The sequence below is a fragment of the Epinephelus fuscoguttatus genome, linkage group LG9, assembly GCF_011397635.1.
Source record: "Epinephelus fuscoguttatus linkage group LG9, E.fuscoguttatus.final_Chr_v1".
NCBI lineage: Eukaryota > Metazoa > Chordata > Actinopteri > Perciformes > Serranidae > Epinephelus > Epinephelus fuscoguttatus.
In genome coordinates, this window is record NC_064760.1 from 33,318,858 (window position 1) to 33,346,427 (window position 27,570).

The window sequence follows — 27,570 nt, forward strand, 5'->3', positions numbered from 1 at the left end:
ACATAAAGGAAAAGTTATCCAAGATAGATAGATAGATAGATATTCACAATGTATTTGTGTCATAACAGGTGACTAATAGATAAAAAATAAAACTGAAAAATAAGGCTTAATAATATGAGTAAAAAATGTAACAGTGTGCGAACAAAAAGAAATGGGATAATGTTTAAATGTTTAATTTTCGTTTTTACACATAAGAAGTTATTGAGGCACGAGCACTGGACAAATAGGACGCGGACGCATACGCACATGACGTGTGTGGCTTACGTGATGACGTCGTGTTGTAGGCTCAGCTATGATGGCAGCCGTGGGTTGACATCGATACATTACAGAATATAAACTATTTAAAAGTTAGCGGAAAAAACCCCGACACAATAACGTAGGACAAACTAACAGTTTTCAGATAGTATACACTTAAACACACACCCGCCCGGTTTGGGGAACGGTAAGTTCACGAGGCTGCAGTGAGCTTTGCAGTGTCAAAGTGGCGCTGAGTGTGTGTCAGTGAGTATGTGTGTGTGTGTGTGTGTGTGTGTGTGTGCGCAGCTAGTTAACTCGTCTCTTTCACGTTTTGCACACACTCATATTATCTGTCGAGCTAGCTGTGTATCTGAGAAGTGTGTCACACAGCCTCCCACATGACAGCTAGCACTGTCCTGCTCATGTTAGCATGTTGTCTGTAGCCTGCTAACTGCTACAGGTAACCTAGCTAGCCCAAAGTGCTGCTACAGACTGCCTGCGACGAGCTAATGTTAACAGCAGCAAGCAAAGCGCGTCCAGCATGTCATGAGTCAAGTGTTAGCACATTTGTTAGCGTCTAAATAACTTGTTAATTGAGCAGTTAAGGCAAAGTGTCCCAGCTGAGAGGAGGCACAATCCGCTCTGAGGTTGAACTAGCTTCAGTGTTGAGACTGCCATGGAGGTATCAGTGAATTGACACCCAGAGCAAGTTGTTTTTATGCAAATAATATTGCAACATTATCTATTGTAAGCCAAAATGGTCTGTCAGCACTTCTTGGGTGTCATATGCTGTATGCCTTTGACCTGCCACCTCTTACCATTTGATCTGTCACAGGTCAGCATGTTGGGGCAGCTCTATGACCAACTGTCGTCTCTTCTTACTGTATGTCTTTTCTCTGTACATGAAGTGGCACTATGCCCGCAGCTACTGTGGATCACAGCCAAAGAATATGTGAGGTTTGGGCCAACAACCTGGAGGAAGAGCTGAAGAGGATCCGACATGTCATCCGAAAATACAACTACATTGCTATGGTGAGTGGTGCACAGGGGATGAAAACTGTCTGACGCAGCTGGATTTACATTTTGCATCATGAGCTGTCTGTCTTCTCACAGGACACAGAGTTTCCAGGTGTAGTAGCCAGACCGATCGGAGAGTTCAGAAGCAACGCTGACTATCAGTACCAGTTGCTGCGCTGCAATGTGGATTTGCTCAAGATAATCCAGCTGGGCCTCACGTTTATGAACGAACAAGGGGAATACCCTCCGGGAACATCGACATGGCAGTTCAATTTTAAGTTTAACCTCACGTAAGATGACTTCTCCCACTCTTTTTACTTCTTATGTGCCATTCAAATTCATCCATAGCATGTAGTTGAGTATTTGGGTAGAGTATCTCAGCTTGCTCACAGCATGCACAGAGGTGATTTCAGAGAGAGTTACACATTTAGCTTCAAAACAAATCACCTAGTTGGCAGTGTTTCAAATGCAGATTGTCATTTTAGAAGCCTGAGGGCAAGATTTAGAAGTCTTTGAACTGCACACACTGACAGAGCACAGCACCTGAGTCACAGCTTATAAAGTGCAGACTATTTTTATAATAATGACGTGCAGTTAGTGCTCTCATACTTGCTCAATTGTCTTTTGTGGTTGAAATAATAACAGTGTGACATGTGTTTGTCTTCATCAGAGAAGATATGTACGCACAGGACTCCATTGAGCTCTTGACCACTTCAGGGATTCAGTTCAAGAAGCACGAGGACGAAGGCATCGAGACGCTGTACTTTGCCGAGCTGCTGATGACGTCAGGAGTGGTGCTCTGTGATGGGGTCAAGTGGCTGTCTTTTCACAGGTATATTGCCTTTAACGTTTTTTCTAAGCAGACAGTTGTACATAAAGTAGAGAGCTGCACAGCAACAGGATTCATATTTGCAGAAGTTTTTCTCCCAGGTATAACATCTCTTACTTTCACTTTTTGCATGTCTGTTAATAATCAAACACTGATCAGACACATTGTGTTTATTCTGGTATAATAGGGTATTATTTTATTGTGTTTGTGCACCACCATATTCATGATACGCAGTATCTTTTATCCAAATTCTCTATATTATAAGTGTGCTAATGTGTAGTATATTTTGTCATGTCTGCACACAGGCATCCCCCTGTGTTTAAATGTTTACTCATGATATTTGCCGTGGCCTTTCAGAAGGACCAATGAAAAGCGCTAAGTTTTTTTTTTGTAATATACATTTAAACTGGATATAAATATCCTGCTTAAGTGTCCTGGTCAGTTGTAATAAACACTTACATAGTTATATTTGGTCTTTAGTGACGAGCAGCCTTTTGCAAGTTTTTTTCTACAATCTGCAGCTTAACATCTTCATTTCATACTCAGTTTCCCACTGTGTCTCCATGGCAAACTGAGGCTAAAGATAACCAGGCTTTGGAAAAATAAACAAAGCTTAGGTATGAAACACCACTGTCATCTGTTTCAGGTATTTAGAACACATTTTTACCAACAGGCTTTAATGTCATGTTGTTTTTATTTATATTGTTTCCTGGCGTATTTGTGTTTGTTCTGTTTTTGAAATCCTATTTCTTTAAAGGTATACTATGCAGGATTTCTTGACTAAAGTAATAGAATAGAATGATCTTTACTGTCACTATACACATAATCCCTCTCAATCATCACTTTTGACCTGCTAGAAGTGTGTGACAGTGTTTTTATCTTCAGGTAGCGAACAGGTTCCACAATGTTAGCAGCAGCCAGGCATGCAGGTGGAAGCTAAAAACATTGCGGACACAATGCAGGGGAAAAACAAAACAAAAACGCAAATATAGTGAGGCAAAAGCCAAGCGGACGAAGCTGGATTTTGCTTTCACTTTCACTTGTGATACTGTTTATAAAGAGTAGCCCAAGCATTTCCTGCATAGTATACCTTTAAGTCATCCTAATTGTAACCAATTTTTTGAGAATTATCTGTTAGTGGATAATTGGTTTGTTGTTAGTATACTTAACGTGTTATTCACCGTTTTTAGTTTCTATTAGCCACTGATTAATTTGACTTGTTGTTCATTAGGAAGTTAAAAGCACAATGATGTATCATGACACAGAAATCCCTGAGGATAGCACTTAAAAGCATTACTGAAAGCACTTACTTCCAAGAGTCCTCGATAGGAATGCACGATAATATTGGCACGTCGTCTGTATTGGCTGGTGTCAGATTTAAAGAGACTTCATAATCACTAAAATTAGGTGGAGAAAATAGTGGCTGTATCTATCAGCATCGATTATTGGCCAAATAAGTTGTTAAATATCGAAATATCTGACATTGGCAAAAAATCCAATATCGTGCATCCATAGTCCTCAATGGAAAACACAATACATGGCATGGCAGACCGATGGAAACAAACAGTATACAATATAAACCTACTCGTTCCCCTGGCAACACCATGCCAGTAGTTCAAATTCCCTTCCTTAAAGGTGAACCATCAAGCCTCCCCTCAAAGCTGCCTTAACTTTTGTTTCATAAATTGCCTTTGTTGAGCTTTTTGTAAATGAAGAGTCTGCCTGTCTTTGATTATTTTTCGTGTCATGGCAGATTGGAAGTGACAGTATATCTCAAAGCCTCCTGCTGTCTGCTTTATACAAGAACATAGTTAAGAGTTGTGCACGTGTTTGTGTATATGTGTGTTGTAGTGGCTACGACTTTGGATACCTGATCAAGATTCTGTCCAACGCAAACCTGCCTGAGGAGGAGGTGGACTTCTTTGAGATTCTTCGCTTGTACTTTCCAGTCATTTATGATGTCAAGTACCTCATGAAGAGTTGTAAAAACCTGAAGGTACCTAGATAAATATTTCAGCAGGTAGCTCAGAGTTTCTCCTGTTTTATTCATTTTAAAGCTTCACACCTTGATGTCTGTTGTGATCTCTTGTGAGTGTGGCCCTCAGGTTTTACTTTGACTTGATAGACAGACGTTGCTGTGTTTTCAGGGAGGGCTGCAGGAAGTAGCTGAGCAACTGGAGCTGGAGAGGATCGGACCACAGCATCAGGCCGGCTCTGACTCTTTACTCACAGGCATGGCTTTCTTCAAGATGAGAGAGGTAGGCTCCTCAGGGCAGAGAGGAGATCCCTGTGAAACTCAAACCTTGCAAAGCCAGGTCAAAGTGTTACTTAAACCATTTTAGACTGTTAATCTGATGGCAATTTAACATGAAAGTCTCATATCTGAATATGCACCCTGGTCAGTTTTACATAATAGCCATGACACCAGTCTTATGAAGTAACATTTCAGTATCTTTCAACACGGCATGAGTCTAAACGCAATCCAATCAGATAAACAAAGGCTGCTGCAGCACAAGATAAAACATGCAGAGACTAAGAGACAGATCCCTTTAACAATTTTTTATAGCAATCACCTTTTATACTCAAAATCAGTTTGATAAACTATGAACCACCGTAGAAGGGTTAATCTCCAGTTCTTGAGGATTCTTCACATACCAGACCAGCGTACAAAAAGAATTGGAAAAAAAACACACAGTACAAACAGCAATAATCTAACCAACAATTTCTCTGGATATTATTCATGTATAATTATGTCAGCTGCACTAATGACTTAATAAATATGCAGCACTCGTAGCTGCTGCTTCTTTGCTATGGTCTTTTCCCCTTCCTGCCCCCTTCAGCTCTGGCTGGTTAACATAAAATGCGTCACCTCTGGTGCACCAGCATGAGAAAGTTGACACAGACACCACAGCTCTAGAAATTGCGAAATACGGAGAGATTTCCCTGGCAGCGATAGGCGTAATCAGCATTGTGTGACTTTGTTTGGCATGACTTTCATTTCTAGGTTGAAGTCCTGCTCTTCAGCTTTAAACAAGAGTTTACATTAATGTTTGGCCATGTCTGAGTGAAGTCATCACAAACATCATGTGACATGTCTGAATGACAATATGTTGTCACCCTAAATGTAACCTAAATATATTGAATAGAAGCAGATTCACACAATTTTCACATTTTGAGAACAGAAAACTTCATGTCTTTTAGCATTTTTTATTGGAAAAAGTAACTTCAGTGATAAATTGCCTATCAAAATAGATTTTTTTTGTAAATTAACTTATGTTCTCATAGACTAATGAACCAGTCACTTGCTTCCGTCTTCTATTTTGTAAACACAGTGCAGCTCTCTGGAAACTACAGTGAGATGTGTACATTTCTCAGAATACTTATCTAATGAAATCTGAGTTTCTAAAAAAAAAAAAGTGCTTTGCAAAGCTGTAAATGATAAAAAAAAAAAAAAGACAGACAATATATAAAATGGACAGATTTAAACGATTCTGCATTAATGGCTGTGCATTTCACTTTATAGCATAATTTACCAGCACATAGAGCTGTGAAGAAACACTCCAGTGCCTGTATTTCACATAATGTTAACATAAGCGTAAGTTTATGACCAGTTCCAGTGGATATGATTTAAACCAGATGTATTTCATAATATGACATTACAGTAATACTTCGCCTGCAAAATTACCATTTTCACATCATTTACTCACCATGTGTTACATTGAATTCGAGAAGAAATCTTGCTTTACCCGCAGGCCTCCAGTAAATGAAGAATCCAAAAACAAAGAAAATTCTTGATTAATTGAAGTCATTGAGGTCCGCATTAACAACAGCAAAGCTACATCAAGAAATCTGTTTACAAACTCTCACACAACTTGTGCAGTGTTATCTAAGTGTCATTTATCCAGTCGTATGCTCAGAACTTCCCAAACAGACAGACCTTTATCGAAGGTAAACTGAACTAGGAGTGAAACTTGTCTTTGCTCTCTTTAAAGCCAGACTCCACTGACAAAGACAGCAATTATACAACACAGAACACAGGAGTTGCTGGTCTATTGCTGCCTCCATAGGTAGTTTGTTTATGTTATTGTGTGAGTTTCGTGTTTTGAGGGGTTAGTTTGGATTTACCAAAGTCACACAATGGCACAAACAAACTACAGACCAAGGCAGTGGTAGATCAGCAGCTTTCCTGTTCAGCAAAGTTAAATTATTGTTTTTTTCAATGGAGTCTGGCTTTGAAGAGAGCATAGACAGTTTTTTCTCTCAGTTCAGTTCCCCAGCAGAAATAGCTGTCTTTTTGGGAAGTGTGAGAGTGTGTACACAGGTGTCTGGATATAGTTTCCCTGTTGTTAAACACAGACCCCTATGACTTCAATTCATCCAGAATTTGCTCCAATATTTGGATTTTTCATTAACTGAAGGCATGCAAAGAAAAATCCCAAAGTTTTCTTCACAAATTCAACCTAACACGAGGTGAGTATTCCTTTAAATGAACATGTATCTGTTCTCAGTATCCTGTGTTTTGTGCTTTTCCCCCAGATGTTCTTTGAGGATCATATCGATGATGCCAAGTACTGTGGTCACTTGTATGGGCTCGGCTCCGGCTCAGCCTACGTCCAGAACGGAACAGGGAACGCTTACGAAGAGGAGGCAAACAAGCAGCAGTCGTGACATCACTTCTGAAACTCTTCCCATCCTGCGGTTCACATGCACAATCGGTGCGGCGCTAAAGCCAAGCTTCGTCACCCGGATGATGATAACGATAATGGATAAACAAGAAAACATACACACGTCATTTAGCAAACTGCTTCTCATAGGCTCTGCTCACCTTAGACAACTGAATATGATGGTCAAAAAAAAAAATCCCAGCTGTCCTCACACATGCCCCTGCTGGCTGCATGTGTGTGTGTGAGTTTAGTCTTTTATTCCTACGAAGCGGTGTAAATCAGTTGAATTTAACATGCTTGAAAAGATGGGATTTTAGTTTTCCTAAAATGTTCTGTAGAAATGTTTTTGCACTTTAAAGCTCTAACCTGATTTTATATGGAAAGCTGAAAACAATATTTCTGGTGTCTTTCTCCTCTTTGTTGCCTTCTCTACGTTCCCATTTTACATTGAGAACATAAACCTTTAGCATCACAACAACCGCTCTCACCACGTTCAGCCTTAATATTAGCTGCTTTCTTGTTCTTTTAAAACTTTAATTTATTGTCTTGGTTATCTGACATCCAACAGACGCTCCACTCGACGCTGGGACATCGCGTGTCCCCTTTTGTCATTGGATCTCTTGTATGATAACGAGAAAGGGAGTGTGTTTATGTGCACATTAATATTTCATTTTTTTTTTCATTTGTTCATATAAAGATAATGTTTGTAATGACCTGAATAAGCTCTAATCCCACTGTGAGAAGCCTTTAACTAACCGGTGTAATCTGCTTATACAGTATGCAGATGGGGATACTAAAAAACAAGTGAACTCATTTTCCTTTATACCATTAGTTCTTCCTGTTTGTATTCATGATAACGTTCAGAATAATTGCTTTCAAGGATATTTACAGTATGTACTAGGTGCATACAGAGGAATATGGGTTGTTTGTGCATGTAAACACCCTCATTGACACAAGCACATATGAACACATGCATCACCTTGTCGACATGGTCTTGCAGTTGATTTCAACCAAATTCACCAGACCTTAAAAAACTGAAAAAGTATAAAAACACTCGCCTGCAGTAAGACATGCTGAGGTTACCCTGAACTACTCTGTTGAGAGTAAATTTTAGTTGAATTTAAGGGTTTTGTAGAGTTCTAGTGTTGTAATAAAATAAGAGAAAACTGTTACTCGATGGAAAAATGATAGCATTGCCTTTTAACATGCATCTTTCTGTTCCAGTGGAGTTCACTACACTTGTAGCTCTGGCCTTTTGAATGACCTTTTTTTTTTTTATGTATTGCTTTCCCGTTCATTCATGCTGCGTAGAACAGCCGCATGTACTAAAATGTTTGAATAAATGCTGTGTTGTTATAGTAGTATCCTGAACTTCCATAGGTGTGTGTTGACGTGTAGGTTCAAGACTTCTTTTAACCTCCCCGAGCGTCAGAGACTGATAACTGAAACGCTTCTCCTTCTTTCTGCAGCACATCTTCCACACTGCAATGGAGTAAAAAAGGAATATGCAATATACAAGAGGATTGTTTTTAGATTATTTTGTAAATAAAGGCTTGAAACTTTTTCTACCGTACAATGCTCTTGGCCCGTTACATCCCTTTAATGACTCAGAGTTCTTCTGGACGTGCAACAAGGAGCTGAAGGAGGCTGAAGATGAGCTCATTTTATTCTTTAAGGCATCACAACTGTACAGTACATTGCCTCACACATCCATATTGTCTCTTGAGTCATACAGACAGAAGAATAGAAAAATATAGATTGACACTGACTGTCACAATGAAGCTTTTTTTTTTTTTAAACAAGCATACATTCTACCAAATTTTCAGTGATGGTTTAATCATTTCCAGTCAGAGATGAGAACAGACAGAATCCTCAGAAGGTGAAAAGATACTGCACAAAGTAGCTGGAGCTGATTATCTTTGTTTTTTTTGCTCTGCAGTACGTCCACAACATCATGTTGTGAGTTAGAAAAACACTCCACAGTATCTGCTTTGTGATGGTGAACAGATCTGCAGCATTACACAGAGGCTTTTGCTGGCGGCCGGTGTGCCGGCCCTCCAGAGACAGTCAGGAAGCTTTTGGCCGGCAGTTTGACGTGTACTGTTAGGCTACCAGACAGCTGAATAGATATTTGGCAGAGGGGACGCACGCTGTCTCAGCACCAGTTTTCAGGTGTTACAGTGTGACAGCAACGTCCTCACTCATGCTATAACAAGTCAAAAGAGCCCTTATTCAAATGTAATTACTAACGACTACACTTTTTTTTTTAAATAAATCCAAGCAAAGGGGAGAACATCCTGTGGTACAGTTCACTACGACAAGGTGTGTTTGTGTTGACATCCTGAGATGAGAGCATGCATCGATTCAACTTCCACGACACTCAACATGGTGGGTGGAACACCTGTCCCCCCTCCCCCCTCCAAAACAAAATACTTCACTGGGAAAAAAAATGGCCAAAGGAATATCAGTTACATCACATCAACACCACTACTACTCTATACTTCATGTGCAAACATTTGGCAAACTCAAAACAGCATTTACCTCTGCGCTAAGCTACGGAAATAACAAACATGTAGATAATTCTGTCTCCGTGACATGAACTGGGACATACAAAAGCAGCTCAGTTTGTTCTTCTAGTATACAAAGTGCAAAACATCTCGTCCATGGCTGCTCTGTGCTTATTCATATACAAACAAAACATGATTGTTGGAATGCAATTTGTTCTGAAGCCCAAAAACTTTCAGATAGCAGCAGGAGTTGTTGCTGATTGCAATAAGAGTAATACTGATGGATGATAATTAGGCCTATATAAGTCTGATCTCAGTCATGTAAACCTCTCAGAAGCAGGGTGCAGTACAGAAAACAACAAATATTGATGTCACCACGTCACATTCTGATAGGCACAAACACTGAGGAGGGGGCGGCATAGACCTGTTGGATGAAACACATGGTAATAGATGTTGATTTTATATCTTAATATGTGGATAGTTTCTATAGGACTGAAACACTCACTTTTTCTTGAAGGTGTCACCTCTATCTGTGACTCTGGTTACGCTTCATTCTCTATGGTCATCCCTGGGTTACTGGCACCTGAACAAACATTTAAGTCATTAAAAGTCAGTGTTTCTCTTAGGGTTATGTGAGCAGGCAGCTATTGAGAAACTTATTAAAAGAAATATAACTTCACCCTTCCTGTCTTTGTCTGTTGCACTGTCACTCTCAGACCAGGAGGGGGTGCTGGTGAGCAGTCGGCTCTGAGACTCCCTCAGCGGCTTGGAGGGGAACTGGCGGCCTTCTGCTGCACTGCAAACACAAATACACATAAGCAGGGGTGAAGCCAGGAATCCTGGCCCCAGCTGTGGAGTATTTTGGGCTCACTTTCTTCTCTGAATAAAATTCTCTTATCATTATAATTCTGTGATCTGAATTATTAATTAAAATTGCAACGCTGTGACTGTTTCAAGGTGATTCCCCTGCATCATTAAACCTACAGGGTTAATTAACTACAGAGGGCTGACTTGCAGTTGTGCAGCTCTTTTGTTTCTGTGCTTTACTTTATGTGATGTGATGTGTGTGTTTCTACGTGTTTTACTCACCCCTTGTTGGCAGGGTTGGAGCCAGTGGGTGATGAAGGCTGCTCCGGGTCCAGATTCACCAGACAGGTTGGGAACGAGCACCCGTCACCTAAACTGGAAGCCAGCAGTAAACACAGTAGAAAGATGTTTAGATAACTAGCAGGTAATAAATCTGCGTAAACTTCACTGTTACCACAAAGAAATTGTTTTGCAAAGCAACATAAGAGAAGAAGCTTCCCATGAGTTTGAGTATCACAGTGGGGGCTTAGTTTACAGAATAAATAAATCCATAGTAACCAGTTGTTGCAACAAAATGAGCTTCTGTCTCCCATTAGCAGCTGAATCTGAGCTGAATTGTTTGTTTGTAAAAACTTGGGGTTTATGTTTTAATGATTTGCCTGCGATTGCCAAAAAGCTGTATATTCATAATATTATTCATTCTGTCAGCATGAATTACTAATTTTTGCAAAACTGGAGCTTCGGCATGAATTCACAGTGGTGTTGTTGTTGTTGTTTACTGAAGATGGTGCTCTCTTGTCTCCTCTGGGACTTTCCCCTCTTCTGAACCATTTTGTTTCAAACTAAGTGGCAGTGCTCTCTAATCCCAGAGCTGAGGAGCGACTTCATTCATTCAGCACTTCTCTGACACCCTGAGTCAGATCATTTCAACTACAGAGGCACTGAAGAAGTGTGTGATGTGTACCATCGCTGTGCATATTGATGCTGATTGACAGGATTTATATAATCAATATGAATGAACTACAGTTATAGATGCAATCGTGACTTTGAAACACAGTATTAGATTTTAACATGATATGATATAGCATCTAAAAACTGTACGTCATCATCATAATGACCTTAAAGGGGGCCAGTGTGTAGGATTTAGGGCCACCTATTGGCAGAAAAGGTACATAATATTCATGATGGGGGTCATGGGGAGAATGGAGCCTATTGTGGCTGACATTGGGCGAGAGGTGGGGTACAACATTGAAACACTGAACATTGAACATTGAATTTCCCCTCAGGGGGATTAATAAAGTAAATAAACTTAAACTTAACTTAAACTTAAACCTGGACAGGTCGCCAGACCATCACAGGGCTGACACATAGAGACAGACAACCATTCACACCTACAGGCAATTTACAGTCACCAATCAACCTGCTTGTCTTTGGACTGTGGGAGGAAGCCGGAGTACCTGGAGAAAACCCATGCTGACAGGGGAGAACATGCAAGCTCCGCACATAAGGGCGACAATGCTAACCACTGCATCACCGTGCCACACTAAAAAAAACTGTGTTTTTGTTGCCTTAGAATGAGCTGTTTATATCTACATATGAAGCGGGTTGCAAATTTGTGTTTCCTATGTCAGTAAAGGCATGACCTGCCTTACTCTCCTTCTGATAGACCAGTACTTGTTGCTTGGTCAGGGTAAGAATATCAGAGTTAGCCAATTAGAGGCAGTGTAAGGCAGAGTATGGCGGGTCAAGCCTTCGGCATCCTAGGAAACACAAATTCGCGAGCAGGTCCTCTTTTACCGAGTCCTCCATATTTTTCTAAAGTAGCCCAGAACAGACATATCAAACACTGGCTCTTTCACATTTTTGCATTTGCAAGCCATCTGCTACAGTATACACTTGGCACACAGGAGAAGCCTCAGTTCTGCAACCTCACCACTGACGCCACTAAATCCTACACATTAGACCTTTTTGAACTCTGAGTCGAGTTTGTGCTGTATACAGATGCGTGTGTTAAAAATACAACTGGACCAAGTGGCCTCTATAAATATTAATACATTATATAACTCCTAATAATTCATAAACTGGACATACCAGCATAATGCACTCACGTACACTTGATCAGTGTGTAATAAAGAAAGAAAAGATGCCCTTGACATCATGTTTTGACGCATTGCCAAGGGTGTAGGTTTTGTTTCAGGTTTTTTAAAACGGGGGGTTCTATTGTCATCTGCCAGAAAGTTTAGAGCATCAAACATTCAATTTTGTACTTTTTGGTGAATTTTTTTGCACCACTTCCTTTTCTGCATCAATGTATGGCGTAAATGTCTTTTGTCAAAATAAAAGTCCTCTATTGAGACCCATAACCCTGATCTGTGGCTTCTCAACAGGTTGAAAGTCAGATTTGATTTTCCTGATCCCATTTTTAGTCATAGCCACACTGCAGGTGCACTGGGTTGTGGTTGTTGAAGCAGAGTCGGAAGTCTCTGACCTGCTTGTCCTTCAGTCTAGACTCAAATTACAGGTCATGAGGGCTGCTAGACTGTCAAACAACCTGCTGGGGGAAGTTATCAATAATTATAGACTTGCTTTATTGAATTTGTTTCTTTAGTTTGCCCTTCTTAATCTTATATTTCTTTTTAAATATAATTTTATTTGATAAATAAACCTAAGGATTTTCTTAAGAAGAGATAAAATAAGATTAGATAAGATAAAGTAGACTTATACCCTGAGGGAAACTGCTGTGCAGCAGCTGCAGTGCAAAGTTGGAGAGTGCAGAGACAAAGACTCCATTATACAAAAAGACTAAAATAACATAACAGTAGGTGCAAAATATAAAACTAGATAACAGAGGGGAAAATAAGATATATATTCATGTCTTCTGAATATCTTTGACAGTTGCCCATGAGACCTTACCCAGAGAAAACAGGAACAGGCCAGTATTTAACTTCATCACCAAAGACCTGGCGGAAGTTCTTACTGAAGCCCAGACTGAAGCCATTCTTATCGGTGCCGTGGCGAAACACTGGAGCGCGCACAGCCTCTGAGAGGACAGAAACAGAGAAGAAGAGTCAGTCTGACATGGAGATGAATACATGCAGCACTCCCTCTGTCTTTCTGTAATCTATTATTCAGATTAATAGCAGGAGCCCATTCAGACAACACATGAACGACTCCCGCTGAATGGCTGCGTCAGTGAAACAACTCTGAATGAAAGTGTCTTTGTTGTGCAGGAGAAGCAGATCTGAGGACTGTGCCACCATGTGTGACTTCTCTTCCTAGCAGTGTCTGTTACTAAGCTGCTTACTGCTCTGAGCCTTGTGTCTTTGCATTACACTGTAACATACTCCTCTGGATAATCCACTCTCCTCAATGCACAGACAAAGTGTGCCACTGTGCACACATAATGAGAGACTGCTCCGTCTGATAACGGCCCAGAGAGGCTCATCAAATCACTGCACTGATGAGGACGGTGACTGACGGTGGGAAAAATGCAATGAAACATCCTTCATCATTAGTGGAAAGATGACACCATAAGCAGCAGCTAGTGAGCATACACAGAGCTGAGCGAGCTGCTGTCCTACAGAGGCTATATAATTACTGCATCCACAAACAGGATGCACACACACACACGTAGGTACAATGCACGCCACCTACCGAGAGTGGATCTGTTCTTGCAGACGAGCCAGCAGTGATAGATGAAAAGTGAAGCCAGGCTGACGGAGAACATGGAGGCCGAGAAGAAGAGGAACAGGATGTGGAACTTGGCCTGAGTGTCTGGGAGGCCGTTCTGACGGGGAAATAACCAGACAATCAACACAGCTGAAAACACAACATACACAGGACACTAAGACACTCTGAGACTGAGCAGGATCTGAGAGATTTCTACTCAAGTGTTCTAGGGGAGCTCACTGAAGTGCTTCTATCTCAGTGCCACTAACTAGTTCATACCAGGTATTCTCTCAGACGGAAATGTGCTCTACCTCCAGCCTTGTGAAAAAGAAAAACCAAATACCAAATGTTTAACACAGACTGCATTTTTCAGATTTGATTAGAGATATTTAGTGCTAACCCAACACTTTCTAAAGAAAAAAACCCCAGTATAATCAATGGTGGGCACGCTTTACTTACCAGCCAAAACTTGATGAAGTACTGAAGATCTGTCGCAGTTATAAAAAGGCAGTAGAGTAGCGAATACAACAAGAACAGCATGAAAAACTTGTAGTTGGAGAATCCCACACAGTTGTTCACCCTGTAGCACGAATGAAAGGATGCAGGTCAGTTTGCGAATATAATCATCATTAATACATGTTCAGAGCTTTTCTTAAAGGAAAACTCCACCTGCAAAATGATAATTTGCATATCAGTTACTCAACTCGGTGTTACACTGAATTTGTGAAGAAAACTTCTCCCGCATGCCTCCACAGTGAGGGATGAATCCAAAAGCGGAGAGAATTCTTGATAAATTGGAGTGAAAGGGGGTCCACATTTAACAACAGCAAAACTATCACAAAACATCTGTTTAAAAACTCTTAATCAACTCGTACAGTATGATCAAAGTCTTATTTAGTCCAATTAACCTCTGGCTAAGCCACGCCCTCAAACGCGATCAGCCAATCACAGTACGTATAGTCATTCCCATACACTCAGACATTCTCTGCCTGGACGTTCATTGAAATGCATCACAGAAAGTCAGTTTTGTTCAGTTTTATGAGCTTTTTCTAAAATTGGAGGTTTAAAAATGGTCAAACAGTGTGCATGGGGTACATGCAACTCCAACACAAGGTATCCTGAGAGGCTGGGCGACAGGGCGTATTTTTTATCCTTTTCTAAACCACATCTCAATCGAGAAAAGTGTCTCCTTTGGATAAAGTTGTGTGGTAACGTTAGACCACAACATCAACTCAACGTGAATAAGATTAACAATGATGTCTACATCTGCTCTAAGGTAAGTCAACATTGTGTTTGAGGCAACATATTGTCACTTTGCTGGAAAGAAATATAAAGTTATCTCTAACATCTCTAGCTAACGTTAGCTAAAGTTAGCCTAACATTAGCTCCTAGCTGCGTTGTTCATCATGACACCTTGTTTGCTGGTAGTTCATTAGCCTATTTTGTTCTAGTTTTGTACTTTGGTGATCGTACATCATTGTTAGCTGTTGTCCAAAGGGCTCTAGTTAAGCTAACGTTAACTTCTGGAGCTTAGCTTCATTAACTTATCTGTAATCGCAGAGATAACAAAGGTTGGCAAACGTTATGCTGAATGATTCAATGTAAATACTGTAGCACCAAACCAACGGAGAGACACTCTTGGTAAAGATGATAAAAAGGCAGTTATCCTTTTCTCATACTCTGAGCCAAAAACCTTAACTTCAGCAGCACTTTAACTTGTTGTCTTTGATGGTGATGGCAACAAAATGCGGTTCATAAGCGTACACTGTGACCTGTAAATTTTGGCTTGTAATTTAAGCTTTTCATCGACCTTCTCAACAATAAAATAATGAATATATCCCTCCAATGTGTAGTTTAGGCCCTTTTGGTTACCTCTCAATGACATCTGATCATTATGTCTCAAAAAATCATCATTTGCCTCCTGCGAAATGCCGTGTACTGTGACACCTGCCATAGCGCCAGTCACTGAATGTTAATATTTTGTCCAAGTGACTGGAGGGCCTAGTCCCAATTAGAGGCCCAGTAGTTCTTTTTTTATAGACATTCTTTGGACGAATCAAACCGGGTTGTTGGCTACCTCAAATTAGGTGTCCATTCCTCGATTACCCTGTAAGTTATTCATATTCAAGCATTTTTCATAATAAATAATCCAAGCTGTGAGTATTGTTTTAACGGTATGCCAGGTGTCGTAATCCTGGAGCACCGTTACACTCTCTCTCTCTGATGTGCTGTATATTCATACTGTTTTAAATAATCAATTTGATCGTATTTCTCATCTTTGCTGAGCAACAGTTTTGTGTGAAAGGAATTAAAGACCTGTCCCATATATAGGCCTCCTGATTTCAGTGATTTAAGCAAATAATAGCCTTGGCTATTGATTTAAGTTTTAAAGTATGCCAAAGTGTTTTATATTATAATGCTTTCGCCAAAACACGTGTTTGGGGGATATACTGAGCACATGACTAGATACATGAGACTTGGATTATAATAACGAGTTGTATGAGATTTTGTAAACAAATGTTTTGATATAGATTTGCTGTGGTTAACACGGCCCCCATTTACTCCAGTTCATCAAAAATTGTCTCCATAATTAGATCCTTCATTCACCGTGGAGGCATGCAAGAAAAACAAAGTTTTCTTCACGAATTCACTGTGACACAGGGTGAGTAACTGATATACAGATAATCATTTTGTGGTTGAAGTATTCCTTTAATGCAGAGATACAGGAACTGAAGAAACACAGTGGAGCAGAGGAACAGTAAATACTGGGGGTTTTGTGGATGTGCAAATAACTATTCCAGGCAGTTTTTTTAAATGACCCACTTTCCGTCCTGTTTGAGCCTGAAAAACAGGTAAATGCATCACAACTGGCAGAGCTTTATACGGAAACCTTCAATCAGCAGGTTTGTTTCATGTGAATTAGAAGACCTGTTATTCTCAACCAATCAGGGATCCTGAGGACACACTCACACCAGAGCATTATAGAAAACCACCTATTGCTTTATGACATATGCTTCTATTCAGCTTCTTTCATGAAGCTGAATTATTGCAGATTTGTTTTGTCTCCCTCTGCTGCCAGAACGTGTCTTCTGGCAGGATGAGAGGTTACTGTATTAAAATCTGTCCAGTACACAAGCTCTTTGTGCTTCCATGTGATGTGTGTTTACAGGCCCCGTTAACTGGAATGTGACTGTGAAGTGTGATGCTAAAGAAAAACTGTTTTTCCCCGGATGAAACCATGGAGCCTGAATACTCTGGGGCCTTTAATGAAAAGGAGATGATTTAATGACAGTGATATAACAACACCATGTGAGTACAGTGGCACATCAGTGCAGTGCCACTGATGTTAGTTTTAAATCCTATTGCCACTACATACCACGGGCAGTGGTGATCCATCTTCAGGATGCATCTGTAACACAGCAGGGTCAGATGTCAGTGTAATTGAATCTTACTCTGCCTGCCAGAATGCAATATATGGTGTGGTCTGATCTCTATAGGTGCATGAGCAGAGAGCCATACTTATCACAGACTGAACAATGGTGACATCGATCAGGCTTCAGCAGCTGGCAGCGGTCACAGAAACGGATTGCTGAGGAGACACAGCCAATTCAATCACACAGCCGTCAGCAGCAGCCTGTCTAACACTTGACCACAGACTTACAAGGTGACGGGGGTGAAATGAGCTCTGAGAGCTGCATGTCAGTCTAGACTGCTCCTGTTGTTCTGCATCAGCAGCAGCAGCAGCAGCAGTGCACGCTGTACTGTACCTCCAGAGTTGGTGCGGGTGTAGATGGGCAGATCCTTGGCTATCCTCCTCAGGATCTCCTGCTGAGACTCTCCCCGATCTTCACGCTCCAGCAGCTCTTTGTCAGAGTAGGACAGGTGAAACTATGTAAGGCGGAACGCACAGGGAAAGACAAACAACACCTGCAATTTAGCAATAGTTCAATCTGTGAGCAGTGCTGTTGATTTCTAATGAATCAAATCCTCGCATTTTTCAAACAGAGTCAAATCATTTGTCAGATGAGCTACAAGCTGTCTTAGTGTCAGTTACGCAGGGATGTCTGTCGCTGTGGAGCCGCAGCTCAGTAGGCTGCGAAGGGAATTTCTGTGTCTTCCATTTGTTTTGATTCTTTCTGCCCCAGCAGGCAAATGGGAGCAAAGCAGCACAGAGCTGAGATATTACTTTCAGCCACTCAGGCAATTTATGATTGAACACTGGAAACAAATAACTCTGATGATAACAAACAACACAGCACACATGAAGTGTGACTTTTATTACAATCCCAAAACCTCAAGTGATCCAGTTTTCATATCTCATAAAAGAAAGCCTTCATATGAGGAGCTCCACCTCGGTTAGAATTGAAATGCAAAGGTGGCTTGTTTTTTTTTTTTTCGCTCTCTCGGCGCCCTCTCTAAGATGTATGCATGTGTGTGTTCACCCTGCAGAGCCAAAGAGCTGCGGTCAGGATCAGAGCCATTACAGAGCAGCTCCAGGCACTTCCACTGGAAAGTATTATTAGTCTAAATGCAGTGTTCAATCACATGGGGAGGCTGTAACCTACATCTGCACTTCTCACCGTGCCTCATCATCCCAGCCGACAGTAACACTGCATCGCAGACAGACACACTCACCTCCTTCAGGGGGTTCATGGGCTTGGTGAAGATGGTTTGCCAGTACGCCCACACAAACATGATGAAGATGACATGGTACACCAGCAAGTATATAACTGAAAGCAGACAAATATAAACAAGTCATCGTCATCTATCATCAGTGGTGAGCATTTAACCATTTTCATTTGCAATAATAACACTGGTGTGAGTAATTTCTTTAGTTTTTAATAGCAAATAAAAAAAATAATTTTTGATGTCACAATCAGTACTTCATCATTATCATTCACTGTAGTAATGCACACTGGGTTAGTATGAAAATGTAAAAAGAAATATGACAAAGTCAGCTCTAATAACTCAGCACTCACATGAACACGACTTTAATTCTGAATCTAATTTCTAACATTGTGTGGTGGGAGAAATATTATTGCAGTAGATAGATTTACAGTATTTGAGACTCTGAGCAATTATTTTGGTGTCATCTCTAGTGCTGATTGCTGCAACATTTTGTAAAGATATCAGTTTCGTGTGGCTACATATAATGAGAGTGAAAAATACACATTATGTTTAGTTCATTAATTTGCATATTAAAGGAATACTTCACCCACAAGATGATCACTTGTAAATCAATTGGTTATACGGTGTACTCTCGAATTTGTGAAGAAAACTTTCACATTTGCCTCCACGGTGAATGAAGGATTTAAAAATGGATATCAGTGATCAGTAAATAACTATGTTCGCCCTTTTCCATTGAGGCATGCGAAAAACAAAATTTTCCTCACAAACTGAAGATAACACAGCATGGCTAATTGATATTTAAATGGTCATTTTGTGGGTGTAGTATTTCTTTAAGGCAGTGACGGCGTGTTTTTTTACACTCCCAGAATAAACAAGACTAAGAGTCTGCAGCTAAGCTAGCAGCTCTGTGAGGCTGTGTTTAGGCACAGTGTGCGTTGAGGTGAATGCTAACATCAGCATGCTAATAATGACAGTGCCAGCATGCTGATGTTTTGTAGACCTAGCTTCAGTGTTCACCATCTTAGTTGAGCATGTCAGTAGCATGCTAACATTTGTTGATTAGCACCAAACACAAAATACAGCAGAGGCTGATGAGAGTTTTATTAGTTTTGCACATATTTGGTCATCAACCAAAGTATTTGCACAAACTCATATTTTAATCTGATGGTGGCGCTAGATGAGTCAGGGGATCACTACAGTGATTACATTTCATCCAGAGGGGGACTAGCTCCAAGGTTCATGGCAATCCATACAATAGTTGTCAAGATATGTCACAGCTTCATCCCACAGGCTGTAAGACTGCTGAACTCTGAACTCTCACTCTGATCACTGTCACTCTAATCTCCCAAGACAGATTCTGCAATCTACATTGTAGAATCTGTCGGCAGCCCTGTGTGAAAGATGACTGGGGGGGGGGGCTTTGAGTCTGAACGATGCTGCACTTTAGCCAATCACAATGGAAGACGGTGTCCCCAGGAAATGTGTACCTACAGAATCAGCAAGCTCCGCGTCCATAGCACGCCCATAGCGACCGCTCCAGTAACGCCGTCTCGTCAACGTGAAAAAAAAAAAATTTTTCCAGCGGATGTCTTAGTTACAACATGATTGAGCTAACTGGAGTAGTTTCATGTCGTATCCGGCAACAGGAGGCTTTTAACAGATGACATCCTGATGTTAGCTTTGCTAACTGTCCCTGTCAGCTGCAGCCACTGATGCTTTCTAGACATCGTGATTTCCCATAACTGAATAAATACCACACATAGCAACACAAAACTGCTTTGCTAGCTCAATCATGTTGTAACTAAGATATTCGCTGGAAAAAATATTTTATTCATGGACCGTTTATTGAGTTATTACCTTATTTTTATACAGTCTATGGTTATAGACAACGCTAACAGCTAATGTGAACAGCTAACGGTTAGCCCAGCTAATCTACGATAACCATATTAATTACGTGCACACAGAAATAGTAACGTTTGTTCAGTCATTGTGTTTATAGACTTAACAAACATCAGATTAGTCTACACGGTGATATAGTGACGTGAAAAATGTGATATATAGCTAAACTCTGCTGGTTTTCTACCCGAAGTATTTGTAAACAACACGGCGATTCCCTGGGGGCACCGCCGGAAGTTAAGGGCGTGAGGCCCCTTCACTTCCAGTTAGTCGAAAAACTCCAGGCTTTTTTTTTTTTTTTTACCGATGGATTTCCAGATTGCTGTCACTCTACACCGATCAGCCAAAACATTAAAACCACGTGAACAACATTCATCATCTTGTTACAGTGCAATGTTCTGTTGGGAAAACTTGAATTGTGACATTCATGTGGTTGCCACCAAACACGCTCCACCCACCTAAACATCAGTGCAGACCAGGTACCCCCCCCCCCCCTTATGGCACCATGCCACACCACAAAAACTGCTCAGGAGTGGACCAAGGAACATAACAGAGACCTCAAGGCATTGACCTGGACTCCGAATTCCCCAAATCCCAGTTTGATCAAACATCTATGGGATGTGCTATTACCCGACCTCACAACCAACAGGATCCAAAAGATCTGAAGCCAACGCGTTGGTGCCAGACACTATAGGATACCACCCAAAGGTCCTGTGTTCATGCCTTGACAGGTCAGAACCAAGTCCTGTCCAAGGAGGACCCACCATGGATCGGGGGTACCTCTGGGGTACCAGCATGTCCCTCAAATGTTCGATCAGATTGGGATCTGGGGTATTTGGAGGTCAGGTCAACGCCTTGAGCTCTTTGTCCCATTCCTCGGGTCATTCCTGAGCAGTTAAGGTGGTGTGGCATGGTGTGTTGTCCTGCTGGGGGGCACTGCCATCGACAAGTGCCATTTACTTTGGGTTTACTTGGTCTACAACGGTGTTCGGGTGGGTGGAGTGCATGACGTAGCATTAACATGAATGCCAGGATCAAAAGTTTCTCAATGGAACATTGCATTGTAACAAGATGATCAATGTTATTCACTTCACCCACCAGTGGTTTTAATGTTTTGGCTGATCACTGTATATTACATAAAGACAGTTTACCTTCCTTTAAATCAAAGCATACATTGTACATTGTATATCACTTCCTTCATATCTTATCATTTACTTAAATTTGCACTACTTTATATCCTTATATTTAGCTTCTCTTTTTCTCTACCTGTGTGATTTTAAATCATTACTATGTTTAATAAATACTTAAATTGCATTGTTGGAGGAATCTGTGACCCTAGTTTTTTATTGACAATAACTGTTCTTGTAATTATTGTTTATTTGACAATAAATAACCTTGCACCTTGAAAAATGAACCTCATCTTTGCAAGTCAGGGATCACCAAAGTCAGTGGGATGCATCCTGTGGGGACCATGAATGTGTGCACACTTCTGTAAATTTCTAATGGCAATCTATCCAACAGTTATTATATATTTCACTCTGCACTGAAGTGGTGCATCGACTCACTGACAGACCAACATTGTTATCCCTACAGCCAGGCTGCTAGCACATCTAAAAATAAAATGTAATTGTGTTCTGGTATCTTTCAATTCATCTATACACTACAAAATGCACTCTGAATAAAAGTCAGCATTTATACATATAACTGGGGTAATGGAAAAAAAAAATCTTATGACACACTTCCAGCTGATACAAGTTGATTATAGTGTTTTGATGTGGGCTGCCTCTGCCAGACTGAAGGCTGTTGAACCTCCTCTGGCCTAAACTCAACATCTAACAGATGCAGAACAGCTAAAGACACTTGTGATTCCTCTTGATTTTAAACAGCATTACAAAACACTTACCCCTTTCTCCCGTGTCTTCAATAGACTCTGAAAAATGAAAATGAAAAGATACAGTCAGGCCTTTGTTGAATTAAGAAGGTGAAACATTAAACACACATTTGTAGGTCAACATTAAAAGTTTCTTTTTTTTAAATCCTTGGCACAGAGACCACCTCTGCGTGGTGTATCGTACATGATAGACTGACAGTCGGCTTCTGAATTCAAATCAGACAAACTGAAACATGCTGACTCTGTAACCCCTTAATACCACACCAGTCATAAAATCAATACACAGCACACTCCCAATCGAATAGCTCGACTTATTGATCCTCTCATGTAGACAAGCATAACTGTGCATTCACAAAAAGCATTGGAAACAACAGGAGTGTGCTGCACTTGATGAGCACCCCAAAACCCTCACACACACACCCACAGTGAAACAGTCAAACATAAAAACAGACAAGCAGAGACCTGTTGGAAGAAATTAGCTGAGACTGTTATATTTGTCCCAATATCTAAGCAATGATTAGCTGAGCATACAGAGCCATCCATCTTCAGCTGTTAGCCTGTGAAGCAGCACACACACACACGTGCACGCACACACACACACACACACACACACGCACAAAGCAGGAACTGAGGAAAGGTGAGCCAAGGAGCTAAATCGAGGCATGCAGCCAGAAATCAGCCTTAAAAGCCCCACAGTCTGACAGTGAAGCATAAGTGTATGTGTGATTAAGAGACTGTGCAGAGACATATATTAAAATGTCTATGAGTGCATTATGGTCACTGTGCTGCTCTGTATCTCCTCCTGTTTGTATTTTTGCAACAACAAGGTCAGTCCCCTACAATAAATGAACTTCAAAAAGCCAAAGAGCACCTGATTCCGCATTTTTTAACAATCTTGGAAAAAAGGACCAACTGTTCAAAAGCTGACGTTCGGTGCTTTAAAAGAAAGTGGGTCAACCGCAGATTGCTTGGGGTGAATTATGTAAGCCAGACAATGGGATTAACTCAGCTGCTGAACGAGAGGTATCAGCTGACAATACTTTCACACAACTGTCTCTGTGTCTGTTTGCAGAGCACATGCTGGCCCTGAGCGACCGCTGTCCTGCCCTCCTGCTGCTGTTTTCATCTGTCCGTCCCATGTGACCCGGACACATCACAATGTCGCTCTTGTTCCAATGAATGCAAAACAAGATGGTCTTAAAAAGCCCGGTGAAACAATGATTTTGCTTTTCTGTCACACTGCAGTAATGAAGGATGTCTCAATATCTCATAACAGAGTCACAGCGTCCAGTAACTCGAGAAGAGGGTCATCCCGGGACAGACGCTGGCTGTCCTCTCTGGTCAACAGGGACGGGTTTAGAAAGTTTTGAATCAGGGGGCCAGACTGGGGCACAGTTTTAAAGAAGGGGACACTTTGGCATCTTTGTGGTCATTTTGAGTGACTTTATGGTCTTTTTGTGGTCATTTATTTGTCTTGGTGGTTGTTTTTCCATGTCTTTGTGTTTGTTTTGCATCCCTTTGTGGTCATTTTGCATCTCTATGTGGTGTTTTTGCATTTCTTTGTGGTCTTTTTTTGTCGCTTTGCGGGCTTTTTGCATCTCTATGTGGTGTTTTGCGTCTTCTTGTGGTCACTTTTTGTCTCTTTGTGTTGTTTTTGCATCTCTTTGTGGTGTTTGTGCGTCTTCTTGTGGTCATTTTTTGTCTCTTTGTGATGCTTTTGCATCTCTGTGCGGTTTTTGCGTCTTCTTGTGGTCATTTTATTTCCCTTTGTGGCAGTTATTTGTCTCTTTGTGGTCACATTGTGTCTCTTTGTGGTTGTTTAGCATTTCTTGGTGGCTGTTTTGTGTCTCTTTGTAGTCGTTTTGTGTGTCTTTGCAGTTGTTTAGCATCTCTTGGTTCTTGTTTTTTGTCTCACTGTGGTTTTGCATCTCAGTATTGTCATATTGTCATTTTGCATCTCTTTGTGGTCATTTGACAGCAGGCTCGCTCAGTAATCCATTCATGGTACTAAGAAGCCAACAACCTATCACCTTTAAGGCTGTTCTCACAAGCTGTTTATATGGGGTGTCAGTAGCTCCGTGGATAGTGCCAGCGCCCCATGTATAGAGGCGATGCCTCGCTGCAGTGGTTGCGAGTTCGACTCCAGCTTGCAACCCTTTGCTGCATATCGTCCCCCCACTCTCTCTCTCTCTCTCTCTCCCTACTTCACACTCTTCACTCTGTCCTGTCCATTAAAGGCAAAAAGCCCCAAAAAATAATCTAAAAAGAAAAACTGTTTTCTGTATATTATCCTACGAAAATTAATGTGCCCAAATTCATACACATCCAACGCATTTTGAAAGGCTGCGATCACGTGACCAATATGCTGACAGCGGAAACAAGGAAGCAGTCCTGAGCGGTTACTGCACTCAAATTCAAAATACTGCCACGAGTCATGTCCGCCCCCCCTCCCCTACAGATTCGAGGTTGCTGGCCATCGGCACGCTGGAGACTGATTTGTTTGCCCACGGGTGGCTACCGTGGCAGGGCCGCGTCGCCGCATCCTTGATCTGCAGTTTTCCAGCAGACAGTTCGAGCAAGTCCGGCTTCTCTGCTGCTAACGCTGCTGCCGGGATACAGCTCATGAGGAGTAGCCAGCTGCTAATGCTATGTACTGGGACACTGCTAATGCTGCTTGCCGTGCTGCTGTAGCTCAGTCGTAACTGTAACTGATGCTGAGACTCTACTGACTGCGTGACTGGTAGACGGCGGTGGGTGGCGCAATAGGCCAAAACACAAATTCAAAACATAAACATGATTTGCGGACCGTAAAAATGTTTTTTAAATGCAAATATTCTGGCTGTACTATTGTTGTCGGTGAGATCAATATGTTATATGAATATTATTCCTTAGTCTCTGTGACATATTAGGAGGATTTTACGACTATTTGCTTTATATTTCTTACATATAGCTCCTTTAAGGGAACATCCTCACCATGTTTCTTTTCCTAAACTTGACCACAGTAACTTAACTTGCCTAAACCTAACCCCTGTAATTTCACGTTAATTACGTAACTGTATGTCAAAGATGCAATGTCACTCATGGGGCGCTACTTTGTAGGATATCATACCAACTGTTGTGTATGCATTTTTGATAGGATATCATACAAAGCATTCTATGAGAATACACTGCAACGTCTGACTAAGGAGGGGGGACACCATGGGGGGTTAAATCAAATTTCAGGAGGGGCATGTGCCACCCCTGGCCACCCCTCTGGCCCCAGTCCTGCTAGTGAACCCAGTGACTCCTTACAGTACATCTCAGGTGTAAAGACGAGCAGAAAAACTACCCTTTCAGCTGAAGCTGGATATCATGTCTTGCTACATTTGGAGGAGCTCAGACTTAGGAACAGCCCCTCCCTCCCTGTGTTTTCCTCTGTTTGGTCTCATTAAACCGTCTCCATTTCATCCCCCTTTTTTGACAGAGGAGATCTGCTTTCCTAGTGGTCTGACAAGCTGCCAAATGGAGCACATGAGTAGGCTGCTGAGACTCCTCTGAGACATCCTAGAATCCATTACTCACTATCCAGGTCAACTCTGTGTTCACCGTTCACCAAGAAGGCTCGCTGTCTGTAACCGCACCATCTAATGCTCAGCAGCCGGAGGGAGCATGAAGGAAGGAGACAGCCCTGACTCAAAAGCCATCACAGTCAGACCTCTTGCCAAAAGATAATGCTGCTGGTGTTGTGGTGGAGGATATAAATTCAGATAATGAAGCTCTGCAACTACATAAGCCTGAAGCTATTACAGTAAGTCTCTAAGATAGTGCTGATAGAGTGGTAGTGGTGGACTCAGATAATGAATCTCATGGACTCATCCTATTTTATACACCCTGTGTTAATGTATATGTCACAAAAGCTCCTTCAGAATAAGAACAGGTTGTTAAAACACTTCTTATTCTGTGAGATGATGAGGATTTGGAAATATTCAACTTGTGTTTGGCATGCAAAACCACACTGGCACTTCTTTTTAACAATATGCTGACAATTCCTGCTTGAACTGTTGTTGTCATGTGACTGACACTGTCCACACACTGCATAAACAACAAGCCAGTCGTCTGCACCCCCCCCAAAAAATCAGCATTGACCACAAACTGCTGAAACACTAATGTCTCCCCACCCCATCTCCAAAAAAACCACACACACCAGTCAGAGGCATTTCCCCCTCACTCACTCACTCACTCACACAGACATAAACACACACCTCGTCCTCATACTACCCAGACAGCTGGGGTCTTACCTATGCAAAGCTGGAGCACATAGGCGTAGTATGACCACGCCACTATGAGGGCGATGAAGAGGACCGGGATCCAGTACAAAACTCTCTGACAGCCCTTCTTGATACTACGCGAGCCCGACGGTGCCATAGTCTAGGAGCGGATCATTTCTCGTGCGCATTCGTCTGTTTACTCTCCCTCCCTCCTTCTCACTCTATGTGTGTGAGTGTGTGTTTGTGTGTGTGTGTGTGTGTGTGTGTGTGTGTGTGTGTGTGTATGTGTGTGAGTGTGTGCCCGTGTCTTCCTGTAGACTGTCACTGCATCGTTGCTCCGGCTCTGATCAGCCTAATCGGCAGCTCAGACGCAACATCCTACAGTCCCAGCCTCCCGCCCGTGTCTGATGCCGCCACTGCTGCTGCTGCTGCTGCACTGCTCCCCTCTGATCGTCCTGCTCAGATCACTGGTACAGACTACAACAAAATATCAGACGGCTCACACATGCACACACGCGCGCAGAGACAGCGCCGCCCCTGCTGCCTCCCCACAGGTTGCCATGACGTCCGCGGGATGCTGCAAGCCTGGCACATTTCTCACCGCGAGCAGATGGGTTCAATAAGTTCATGCTCGCGAGTGTTGAAACGGGGGTCTGTTCACCCACGCGCACTCTCTCACACGTACTCACACACACACACACACACACACACAAAATCATTTCAAGGGAGCTCTAATCAGGACTGATTTTATTCCATTTTAATATGTGGAGACAGTGTCACTCGCACACAAAGACAAAAACAAGTTAAACTCACAGGCTGATTTCTGGTTTCTTTATATTTCATCCCTTTGACACCATATTTTGGACATGTGTTGTGTGACAATATCAAGTGTTTCTGATTACTGTTTACAGTGAAATGGTTTCCTTGAGCCAGAGGTGCTGTTCACATTGTGACAGTGTAGGTGGAGGTCTGCAAGATCCACCTGCTTCTGCTGCTTTGAGCACAACTGCACCTGCACAATGTTCTGCAATCCTGCAGTACAACACACTGTACAAGCCCACCTGCCAAGCTGCACGCTAACTATTCTTAATCATCACATTTCACACATTGGCTTCTGCTTTCTGATTGAAAGGAGCTTTAAAATATTTTCATAAATGCTGTTTGAATGTAAGAAAAA

The 27,570-nt window shown here is 41.6% G+C and overlaps 3 protein-coding genes across 3 annotated transcripts in view; 2 read left to right on the forward strand and 1 right to left on the reverse strand.

The window, feature by feature from the left end:
- Positions 1-261: 261 nt before the first annotated feature.
- Positions 262-8,323, forward strand: cnot7 (CCR4-NOT transcription complex, subunit 7). Its single transcript, XM_049585173.1, has 7 exons — positions 262-442; positions 1,146-1,269; positions 1,351-1,544; positions 1,925-2,086; positions 3,935-4,079; positions 4,231-4,341; positions 6,620-8,323. Exons 2-7 carry the CDS (start codon positions 1,153-1,155, stop codon positions 6,749-6,751), a joined length of 861 nt encoding a protein of 286 aa, XP_049441130.1. The 5' UTR covers positions 262-442; positions 1,146-1,152; the 3' UTR covers positions 6,752-8,323.
- Positions 8,324-8,395: 72 nt separating this feature from the next.
- Positions 8,396-26,893, reverse strand: zdhhc2 (zinc finger DHHC-type palmitoyltransferase 2). Its single transcript, XM_049585172.1, has 13 exons — positions 26,424-26,893; positions 22,159-22,185; positions 18,366-18,460; positions 17,498-17,618; positions 17,250-17,319; positions 17,107-17,139; positions 14,190-14,310; positions 13,716-13,848; positions 12,975-13,101; positions 10,344-10,436; positions 9,935-10,050; positions 9,760-9,837; positions 8,396-9,678 (listed from the first exon to the last, which is right to left on the reverse strand). The coding sequence occupies exons 1-12, from the start codon at positions 26,548-26,550 to the stop codon at positions 9,797-9,799; spliced, it is 1,104 nt and encodes a 367-aa protein (XP_049441129.1). The 5' UTR covers positions 26,551-26,893; the 3' UTR covers positions 8,396-9,678; positions 9,760-9,796.
- fgf20b (fibroblast growth factor 20b) overlaps positions 25,723-27,570 on the forward strand; it is a 32,707-nt gene continuing 30,859 nt past the window's right edge. The window contains exon 1 of the mRNA XM_049585175.1: positions 25,723-25,933. The gene's annotated coding sequence lies outside the window, so the exon portion shown is untranslated. The remainder of the gene's footprint in view (positions 25,934-27,570) is intronic.

Bases quoted from the DNA above. Each gene is read 5' to 3' on its own strand.
- zdhhc2 (XM_049585172.1), bottom strand. From the start codon at position 26,550: ATGGCACCGTCGGGCTCGCGTAGTATCAAGAAGGGCTGTCAGAGAGTT. The intron at 13,849-14,189 runs GTAAGTAAAGCG...TTTCCCCGTCAG, and splicing joins ACTTCATCAAGTTTTGGCTG to AACGGCCTCCCAGACACTCA. The intron at 9,838-9,934 runs GTGAAGTTATAT...ATGTTTGTTCAG, and splicing joins AACAGACAAAGACAGGAAGG to GTGCCAGTAACCCAGGGATG.
- cnot7 (XM_049585173.1), top strand. From the start codon at position 1,153: ATGCCCGCAGCTACTGTGGATCACAGCCAAAGAATATGTGAGGTTTGG. The intron at 1,270-1,350 runs GTGAGTGGTGCA...GTCTTCTCACAG, and splicing joins AATACAACTACATTGCTATG to GACACAGAGTTTCCAGGTGT. The intron at 1,545-1,924 runs GTAAGATGACTT...TGTCTTCATCAG, and splicing joins AATTTTAAGTTTAACCTCAC to AGAAGATATGTACGCACAGG.